Here is a 10,970-nt window from a genome sequence, read left to right as displayed (position 1 = left end):
CAAAAAAAATAAAAAAACACACATCATGTAAAATCAATACATTCATCGTTCCACTCAGAATCTAAAACACCTATGAACAAAATTGTAGAGGATATTTTTATCTGGTTCCGTAAGAAGCCCGATTTTTGAAATTTTCATTTCTAAGTCCTAAAAATAACTTTTGAAAAATTAAAAAAAAGTGTATTATTAATCACGATATATTTCATGATGTTTTAAAGACATCAGTGGCGTATATAGGGGGGAGGCCCATAGTGAAATTGCAGGTTCAATTAAAGCATTGCATGTATATTTACACTGTTTACAGTTTTTCATCATGATTAAGTTAGCCGGTTGATTAAAATAGTTTTTGAGGAATCAACAAGAAAATGTTATTTAGTCATTTCTTGCTTTGACTTTGATGTTAAATTTATAGTAAGATAACAGTAAAATAATATATAAATGACACTGTCCATATTTTTTAAAAAGAACCAAAAAATTAATTTTACATAGTAATTATGAAATTGAATTGCGCAATTTTTATTTGTACTGTATATAATGTCATAATTATAACCACTCTCACCAGCTTCCTAAAAAATGTATAATTATGGCTATGTTAGTCGTGCTAATGTGCTATGCTTGTCTAGTGATAACGATAAATTGGCCCATATTGAATATAATTCGTATATACGCCACTAGCACACATGATACACACACACGCGCTTCATTGAAAGACTGAAAATGTATAGGTAGTATATAGCCGTATAGGTACTAGGTACCGGTACCCATTCGGATGTTCGGACATCAGATTTTTATTATTTTACCAACCAACCTCGTGAATGTCTATATTATATTACTTATTCTAACTGACTATATTCACGATTAAAATATTTAAGAAAATATAAACTGTTTTAATTATCTGGTAAATGAAAATAAAAATTCCAACAATTTGGTGGGTGCGTATATCTACATAAAAAATCTGCAGAGTCCCGATTGAGTTTAACAATTTACGAACATTCTGTTTGATAACTCTCAGCACTAGTTTATAGTTTACCTATATATAATATAGGTATTTAGGTGTGCCAGGCGTGGCGTTTAGGAGGTGGCCATAAAGGCCATTCCCCTAGACATCATAAATTACCTATAAATAATAATTTATTTCAGAAATCTGTATAGAAGTTCTATAAATTATTATCACGGCCTAAATATTTTTCTATTGGATAAATGTTTTTCCCTCTATATAATATAGACTTAAGTGGGTAAATAGTGAAAAGTAGAATTTTTGAAGCTAAAGGATATTCGCCCCAGAGTAAACGAATCATATCCTCTACTGATGTGTGCATTTAATGTTGTTTATTAAAACGTATACGCGCGTAAGTATACCTTTGATAGACAAAAAATCTTGAAGTTTTAAATCACGGTCGTATTGCCTCTGCAACTCTTTGACTTCGGCTTTGTGCAGAGCGATCTGTTGTTTGTCTTCGTCACTCATATTGATCAACCGGTTTTGAGCATCTTCTCTAAAAAACATGCAACGACATATTATTATATTATAATATTAGTGTAAAATACTGTATCTATTATCTAACTATATATTATAATATTATACCACAAGATAATAATATATTGTCTTCTTCATTTCAGCGCAGAGTTCAGAAGAGAGTTTTGATCGAACAACTTACACCCACCCTTATGATATATTACCTCTGTTCATACGCCGTCGTGGCCATTTCTATTAGGTCCATCATTATCTGTTTGCTGTCGTCCAAACGTGCCGTCAGAGCCTTGTACGCTTCATTGAACTGCGACCTTTGCACGAGCAAATTGTCGATTTCGTTTCTCAAACGGGCGTTCTCCGTCAAAACCTTATTGAACTTGACGGTTTTCTGAAATTTGTTTTCCCACACAATCGATAACGTTTCGTGTACCTACAATATATTGTAATATTATATAATTACCACGTGCAATTTGTTCTCTAGTAGTTCTTCGTGTCTTTGTAGATCGCATTCGACTTTGTTTTTTGATTTGCCCGCCGAGGGTTCTCTCTGTCTAAATATTAGGTCGAGTTCGTTTTGAATTTTTAATATTTCCTTTTCGATGTCGTCGTGGCACTTTTTTTGGTCTGTCAGCTCATCGTTGACGCACAGGTATTCGTTCCATTTTTCGACCAAACATTCTTTTAAACGCAAGTCATTGGTTTCCTTTTGTTTGTTTTTAGTCATATTCACGTGCTCCACCAGATTTACCTTTTCTTGTTCCAAACTGCAGATGATTTTTCTGAAACATTTAACATACAGTTCATAGTGTATACGTACCTATAACGTATAAAATATAAATATAGACCTATATAGGCTATAATCTTACAAGCAGTGTGTAAAGTTTAGTAATTTTTTAGTATATTATTTAGTAAAACATAATACTCGTATACAATATATTATGTATTACCTATTGCGTTAGGACTTATGGATGTGAGTAAATCTTAAAAATTACATTTGTTTTATTAATAATATTTAACATTAAATAATTGTGTACCCAATACCTTATACCTAAATTAACGTAGGCTTTTTTAAAAATGTTCATAAAACCTATTATAACTATTTAAATCATTAAATAATTCTAATACATATAATAATGTCTGGATTATACATATTATAACAGTAAAATAATACATAATATTACATATTATTATATAAGTATAAAGTATACCTATTTTTGATTCATGGTATTTATTAGACTTACTTCTGTTTGGCTAAATGACTGCCCATTTCTTCGGTATACGCTTTTTTGTTGCTCTCCATGAGCATGTACTGTCGTTGGAGTTTGGCCAACTCTTCGGCAAGAAGGTCGCTTCCATTGTCTTCGACGTCTCCATTTTGGTTGTTGTCCATTGCTAAAACTTGTAATGTACGACCGACTGATTTAAGGCTATCAAATGGATTGAGCGATAAACTTTGTATCATACACGACAAACGACTCGCCGGTATCGCGTGCTATCGAAAAAACGAAATTTTAAGGTAACTAGGTGACGTGCGAAACCACAACTCACAAGTGCAGTAATGAGTACAATATTTATACGATATTATAATATGTAAAGTCCATGTCGTGGTTGTATCTAATTTTATTCATCTAATTGTATTTATTTTTATGAAATAAAAAAGCAATGATAGTCCCATCTGACACACACATAATACATATAAATATATATATAATATATCTAATATATAAAATTCTCGTGTCACTATGTTAGTTACCACACTCCTCCGAAACGGCTTGACAGATTTTTATGAAATTTTATATGCATACCTATTCAGTAGATCTGAGAATCGGCTACTATCTATTTTTCATAACCCTAAGTGATAAGAGTTTTCCAGAAAAAAATAAAAATAATAATGTATTATATATTGGTTGCTATTGGTTAATCGGGCATGTTTGTTGATTTGTATTATTAGTTTTGTCAATATATATATTATATATAAATGAATGTTTGTGTATACATTATACCTCTGGGAAAAAGATAGACTAATTTAAAAAGGGTTAAATTTGGTTTTTTTTATTCATCGGATTTCAGTACGGTTAGGTTAGGTTAGGATTTTGTACTAATTGATTATATTAATCCACTGTAGGTGGAATTCAGTAAAAACGACAAACTTGGTATAACTTTGATACTTTAGAGTTAAATCATACACTTACGTACAAACACCACGGGGTCCGCGATCTACCGCAGGTAGATTGCTTACCTGATAATATACTGCTGCGAATCAGAATTTTAATTCCGGGCAACAGAAAAGTTAAGATAAATCTAGAACATCATACACCGAATGTTAAATGACGCATTGAACAATTAACGCATTTGAGTCATATACCGCGGTTTGTACATTTAACGGGTAACAAAGTGCACGGGATCAGCTAGTAATATACTAATATATATATATATATATATTATATACATGGCCGATGGACCATAATATTATTATTTAAGTCATATTGTCATCATATCGGTCGCAGATAAATCTATTAGGTATTTAAACTAAATTTTTTTCTTCTTCTCTTCTGTGTCTGTGTGTACGATTTCAGAACACTTAGCACTGCACGCTACAAGTTGAAAGTTGAATCATTGCTATAAATTGTATATAAGTTGGTTCGATAGGGTCGCTTAATAAAAATTTTAAATAAGTATACCTATATATTAACAAATTATGTTCAATCAATATATTTCATTACGCCTATACATTTATAAATATTCAAACAAAACACTAGCTGTTATTTCATTTTGTAACTTTAGTAACTTTTTTAAAAAAATCTGAGCTATGTGGAATTATACTCGACCATTGACCAAAGTGTATGTATACGTTCTTATGAATATTTATGATTCATAAACAATTACCTAACCAATAACCAAAAAGAAACTTCAAACGCTGACTGATTATATTTATTAGGATTTAGCATTTTGGTCAAGTCTTTAAACGTGCCAAAATGTATGACAATAGTAGAATATTTATTGTTATTAATTTATAGTGGGTAGGCATATCTGAAAATTAATTTAAAAATGATAATATTATATAAGGTATCTATTTAATTTTATAATATAATTATCACCGTATTGATAAGTCTCTATATAATCTAACTCAACCTCTCGGATTGTAAGTACTTTTCATATTCTCTATGGCATGTCTCGGTTTATTATATTATTTTGTTGATATGAATTATATGACATTTTTAAAATGTAAGTGCTTATAAAAACACTAAATATTATTTATTATTTATAAATGTAGGTATCTATATTATATTTAATATGGTAAACAATAATTGTACTACCTATATCTAACCTTGAATAAACATTTTAAAATTATAATTCAATATTATCTATATTAATTATTAATATTTATATTTAAATTTTAATACGAATTAAGCATCCCGAATAATACACATGACCCGTCTATAATTTACTTGAGTATTGTTTGAAATTTGTTAAGATAACAAATAATTGATAATTTTTTTTAATACCAGCTATTTGAGCTATCACCTTTATCAAATACTTTACTACCTATATGGCTATATATACACACCTTTATAGTACACTGGTGTCCGTTAAGAGTGAATACAGGTTTCATTGTAATATGTTACGGTAATTTATTATTGTTTACATAATATTAAATAATATATTGTTCAGTATAGTTGCTTTATTACATTATGAGTTATGACTTTTATTCTATATTTTAATAAGTTGTGTTTTTTTTAGGAATAAGTAATAAATTGTGCCCTAATACCATACTGAAATGGATTTTCAAAAACCAGGAAGGAAAAGGGATAGCATCATTGGCGTCACTGTCAGAAACACATCAATTGTTATACAAAACATGCAGGGATTTTGCTGAAGGAGAACTTAAACCTATAGCTGCAAAAACTGATCGTGAAAAATTGTTCCCTAAAAAACAGGTTACTATTGGAATTAAAAATTAAATATAAAATATAATATTATTATTGGAATAAAACTATAAGCTGAATTAGATTTTTGTTTTTTTTTTAAACTAACAAACATAATATAATAGGTATAGGTACATTATTTTATTTTGGTTTAATTATCTGACTTGCAGCAGCATATTATAATAATAATAATAATAATTTATAATTTAAAATCATAGAAATATTATGTAAAAAAAAAAATAAGTGTTTTATTTGTAATGATTTATTGGACAAGAAATGTTTGCGTTCTTAATATAGATCGAAGAAATGGGCGAATTAGGCCTTATGGCTGTTTGTATTCCCGAAAATGTTGGAGGGACGGGTCTTGATTATTTATCTTATGCTATTGCCACGGAACAGATTTCTAGGTAAAAACAAAACTTTAATGACAACTGAAAAATAATAAAACATACGTATTAAATTAACATTTACATGATGGTAATACCGGCAAACCGATTGAATCTGTCGTTTTCGATTTGTACCTATTTCCAGATGCTGCGCTTCGGCTGGTACTATAATGGCCGTGCAAAATATTTACGTCAACGCTATAAACAATTTCGGTAACGATAAACAGAAAGAAGAATTCCTACGACCATTTACGGATGGGAAACAAATAGGTTCATTTTCTTTGAGCGAGCCAGGTACGCATTACTATAATAGATTATTTCCACAAAGAAAAATTAAATACATATATTATATACAAAACAATATTTCATTAAAATATTAAAGGACTAGGAAGTGATGCTAGTGCTGTGTCGACAAAAGCTACGAAAAAGGGTTCTAACTATATAATCAATGGAACGAAATCCTGGACTACGAATGGTTTCGAATCCAAAGGATTAGTCCTATTCGCATCCACTGATAAATCAAAAAAACACAAAGGGATTAGTTGCTTTTTGTTGAAAAAAACTTTTCCAGGTAATTAAATGATAATAACAATATAATAATATATTATGTATGTGTTGAGGCAGTGGCGTGTCTACAGAGGGCCCTCATATGCCTCCCCTAAAATGAAACCAAATGTTGTAGGTACACAATACAACATGTATATAATAATATGTGTATACTGAATGTCCATTAAAAATTGTATATCCCCCCCCCCCCCCATTAAAAATTCCTAGTTACGCTACTGTGTCGAGGAGTTACATATAAGTTATTGACTTATTGTAGTAGGTAATAGTATTTTATATTATGTTATATATCTGTAACGTATCTCTGAAATGTATACAGTAACACAGAAGCAAAAAAGTGACGGTCAGTGCGGCCGTATACTGTATGTACAGTGTAGATTATTAGGTATTGATTACTGATTTAGCTATTCAAATTAGTTTGTATAGACTATAGTTATTTTTCGTAAATTTATTATCTGTCTATATGCGCCATATATTATGACCCTCTGTGTAATAATCTATAGGAACCCTATATTTATTTATACATTGTTGTAGGGTTTTTCGTGGGGAAAAAAGAAGACAAATTGGGCATACGAGGATCGTCGACGTGTGGCTTGGTATTCGAAGACTGCCCCGTACCCGAAGAAAATGTCTTAGGCGAACTGGGAAAGGGTTTCAATTATGCGATGATAACTTTAGGTTAGTATTACAGATCAAAATACCTAGGTACCTTATATAACTTGGGTCGTTCGTCGTTGTGAAATATAAGCTTTGAAAATAATATGCGGTAGTAATAATAATTATAATAATTATAATTATTTATAGCTGTATTGATATGAGTATGCGATCATTTCTTATAGTTTTGATCGGTTTCAGACGCAGGCCGCATAGGAGTCGCCGCCCAAGCTTGTGGTATCGCCCAAGCGTCCTTGGAGCTAGCTGTCGATTACGCTTCCAAAAGAAACTCGTTCGGAGTGCCGATTGCCAAATTACAATTGATACAGGTATGTGTGTAACGTATATAATATACAGGACTGTATGTTCTCTGTGGTCAAGACGCGGAAAGACGTTAAAATACGCGTAGGTGCATATGGCATACCTATATGTATTATTTTTTTTCATCAGAACAAAATCGCTGATATGGCGTTGAGAGTGGAGAGCGCCAGGCTTTTGACGTGGCGTGCGGCTCATCTAAAAGACTCGAACGCGTCGCACTCGAAAGTAATATAATATTCAGTTTCGGTTATGAATAGGAACAAAAATATATTGCGCTTTTCAGGAAGCCGCCATGGCCAAGTTAGCGGCGTCTGAGGCGGCCACGTACAACGCGCACCAGTGCATACAGGTGTTGGGCGGTATGGGTTACGTGTCAGACATGCCGGCCGAGAGGTATTACCGCGATGCCAGGATAACGGAAATTTACGAGGGAACGTCCGAGATCCAGAAGATAGTGATCGCTGCCAACGTGTTCAAAGAGTATGGAGTGTAGACAAGCATATTCATGTTAACCTATTACCTACATGAATATATGTTTTAATTTTTAAGCATATAATAAAAAACCATTGTATATTAAATGCCAAATAAAATATGCTATGCAGTATACAATATATAGTTATATATAATATACAATAATATTATTTAATATGCCTAATAAGTGTAGGTATATGAAGTACCTATATCATAGGCGCAATTTCAACTTTTGACTCGGGGGGGGGGGGGGGGGCTGAATATATTAAAGGCAATCAGACCATTGCAATATAGCATTTTAAAATTGTATGTCCTATGTTTTTTGGAGGGGCTACGACTAAGTTTGAGGGGGCTTAGCCCTAAAATCTTATATATATACATACTTGTAATAAATAATAATAGTAGTATGATAGATAAATTAGATGAATTAGACAAACAGAAACAAATATAATATACTTAAAGACACACGAGTGGGGAGAGAAACCACATTTAGTAGCAGCTCTTAGATAATATAAACGTACACAGAAGTTAGGGCACAAATTATTATACCAAGAGCGTAATTTTATAATATTATGCAATAGTTATTGATAGGCTACAACGCACGCAAATAATATTATATTATTGTACACACTGCTGCACCACATGCATCCAAATATATTATTATACAGAGTGTTTATAAACACGATCGTAAAATAAAGAGAAGGTGTCATGATTCTGTAATGATATGCTCACACACCATTATAATTATAAACTAAAATCTTACACAGTAATAAATAACGGCCAGACTGTCGCTTGTAGAAATCGAACATCCCCAATAAAATCATTGTCATCGACAAATAGGTACGATCCCTATTATGCGATCACGAATAAATTAAGAAATCGGCACGTACTGGCACTCCGTGGTGTGCAGGGCGTGCAGAATTCTTATATAATATGTCACCAGAGAAAATTAATGATAAAAAAAAGTCCTTGCCGCCGAAGAGAAATCTAGGTCCGCGAAGTACAAAAAAACCTTTGATAAAAACCGCCTACCACTCTCTGGTAGACATATTCGTATCGTCCCTTAAACCAGTGCATGAGCACCAGCCACCGAGTAACAACCTCTCAAAATATCAACATCGATTTCCACGAGCGACAACTGGACTTCTTATGTTAAGTCAAAATCAGTGCGTTTTTATTTCGATTTGTATATTTGAAGTATTACCTTGTGTCACCTAAAATATAAAAACTCTTTCAACATAATTCACGAACAATTGCTAATCAGGTAAGGCATTTAATAAAATATTTTACATTGGTCGCAGTATTAATTTATATGTGCTTTTTACATAAGTTATATTGTACGGTGTATTTGATCTAATTCTCGAATACACGATCTCGAGAGCCCTCCGAACATCTGGAGGAAGGTAATAGCTTAATTTTAATATTTTAACATCTGAATTAAATATATTTATCGACAGGAGTCGTATTTATATTTCTTCTTATTTTTAAGTTATTACAATTCTAATGATACATACCACGTTGATGGATTATTGTCGTCGCCGTTACGCCAAGCGTATAGTATACCACGATGGGTATACCGTAAACCATAGAGTAAAGAATATAGCCGTAAACGGATTGCAAATAAAATAAATACAATATAATAATAATAATAATATAGACGTGTATTGTATAGGTACGTATAATAATAATAATGGGCTGCAGTGTGACCCGCTCATTTATTATTTCGTTGTCGATCCGAACGAGATATTTTCTTTCTTTTATTTTTGGAATATCGTACCTACTTACGAGCGAGCATTGCGCGGAAATGGTTTATTCATTTCAGTTTTTTTTTATGGATTCAACCTAGTCGATCATCGTCAGGGGGTCCATCTGCAGTCAATGGGGGTGCCTCAGCTTTCGTGTCAGCGGGTATCACAACAACAACAACGACGATGACGACGACGATGAAATAATAATAGGTACCCATTTCCCTCACCTGCACTTGCCTTTTGCCTGCGTGCTAATCGGCGGACAGGGTGTGTGTGTGTGTGTGTGTGTGTGTACACGGCCGTATATCGTTTGCGCATCGTCTGTTTACCTGTACCAAATTATCGTACATCATATGCGCATCAAAATTCTAAACAATAGAAGGGTATAAAAATAATTGTACACACATATAATATTATATAGATAATAATGAATAATTTAATATTCATAGGCACAAGTTTTTGTTCAATAAGCATTTAAAGTTAAGTGTTGACCAAATTTATAAAAAGCTCAACAATTAGAAAATTATTTTGTAGTTAAAAATTTAATATTCAGTTTAATTAGGTACATTGCATGGGCATTGTTATAGTAAAAAATATATATAATATAACATATAGGTAGTTTGAGTAAAAATTAATTCAACTCAATTTTGTTCAGTTCAATTAAGAATATTACAGTCATAGTTATAATTATAATACAAATAGTTTGAGAGAAGCTATATGCTTTTGGGTATACACCTTTTTTTCAGTTCTATTGTTAAATAATATTAATGCGCAAATTATGTACGACCTTTTAAACGATCGATGCGCAAACGATGTATAACCCAAAAATCGAACGATGCGCAACTGTCTTACAAAAAAGGTCAAAAATAACAATAGTGATACGCAAACGACAACCGGCGGTGTATACTGTATACTGTATAGTATAATATGCACATATTATGTATATCGCACTACGACGACGGGTTGGGCAAAAGCCGGCTGCCAACGGAATAACAATATTATTATGTTTGTGAGAACGATCGCAGGACCCCCGAATCCGATGGGTTCTATATATACACTAGCTAGCCCGCGCCACTCCCTCGCACATATCCAATAAACATATTATATGTTTTGCTTTCTCTTTTATTTTGTTTTCCCGTAATGTCATAATAAAAACGAGTGGTCCGTTGGTTACCGGTAAATAGTTAAAATTGTTGCGGTATACGAGTATATTTTTTGTCCACAGTTACGATTGTTTGCACATAACAGTATTGCACATCACATATAGCTATTTACAACGGCTATAGTATATTCATTCTAGCCAATATTAAACAAATAAGTACCAAAACACAAAGGTTACCAAATTTTATTTAAATTTAACATAATGTAATATGGAATTACATAGCTTATTGGGCTGTATTTTAATTACGCGTTTAGAAACCGGTAA

At 32.2% G+C, this 10,970-nt stretch overlaps 3 protein-coding genes across 3 annotated transcripts in view; 1 reads left to right on the top strand and 2 right to left on the bottom strand.

The window, feature by feature from the left end:
- LOC107883094 (coiled-coil domain-containing protein 63-like) overlaps positions 1-1,798 on the bottom strand; it is a 17,571-nt gene extending 15,773 nt beyond the window's left edge. The window contains exon 1 of the mRNA XM_029487631.1: positions 1,360-1,798. Coding sequence (XP_029343491.1) covers positions 1,360-1,507 — 148 coding nt within the window. The 5' untranslated portion in view covers positions 1,508-1,798. The remainder of the gene's footprint in view (positions 1-1,359) is intronic.
- The window catches only part of LOC100161594 (short-chain specific acyl-CoA dehydrogenase, mitochondrial), a 15,446-nt gene extending 7,510 nt beyond the window's left edge, over positions 1-7,936 (top strand). The window contains exons 2-9 of the mRNA XM_001952445.5: positions 5,216-5,412; positions 5,698-5,807; positions 5,932-6,080; positions 6,169-6,357; positions 6,885-7,028; positions 7,206-7,333; positions 7,455-7,550; positions 7,609-7,936. Coding sequence (XP_001952480.2) covers positions 5,216-5,412; positions 5,698-5,807; positions 5,932-6,080; positions 6,169-6,357; positions 6,885-7,028; positions 7,206-7,333; positions 7,455-7,550; positions 7,609-7,818 — 1,223 coding nt within the window. The 3' untranslated portion in view covers positions 7,819-7,936. The remainder of the gene's footprint in view (positions 1-5,215; positions 5,413-5,697; positions 5,808-5,931; positions 6,081-6,168; positions 6,358-6,884; positions 7,029-7,205; positions 7,334-7,454; positions 7,551-7,608) is intronic.
- LOC115033770 lies at positions 1,798-3,412 on the bottom strand. Its single transcript, XM_029487632.1, has 2 exons — positions 2,716-3,412; positions 1,798-2,253 (listed from the first exon to the last, which is right to left on the bottom strand). Exons 1-2 carry the CDS (start codon positions 2,934-2,936, stop codon positions 1,923-1,925), a joined length of 552 nt encoding a protein of 183 aa, XP_029343492.1. The 5' UTR covers positions 2,937-3,412; the 3' UTR covers positions 1,798-1,922.
- Positions 7,937-10,970: the final 3,034 nt, after the last annotated feature.

Source organism: Acyrthosiphon pisum, chromosome A1, assembly GCF_005508785.2.
Source record: "Acyrthosiphon pisum isolate AL4f chromosome A1, pea_aphid_22Mar2018_4r6ur, whole genome shotgun sequence".
Classification (NCBI taxonomy): domain Eukaryota; kingdom Metazoa; phylum Arthropoda; class Insecta; order Hemiptera; family Aphididae; genus Acyrthosiphon; species Acyrthosiphon pisum.
The sequence above is the reverse complement of the archived record's forward strand: the minus strand, read 5'-3'. Positions and strand labels throughout refer to the sequence as shown.

Bases quoted from the DNA above. Each gene is read 5' to 3' on its own strand.
- LOC115033770 (XM_029487632.1), bottom strand. From the start codon at position 2,936: ATGATACAAAGTTTATCGCTCAATCCATTTGATAGCCTTAAATCAGTC. The intron at 2,254-2,715 runs GTAAGTCTAATA...TAAATGTTTCAG, and splicing joins AGTCATTTAGCCAAACAGAA to AAAAATCATCTGCAGTTTGG.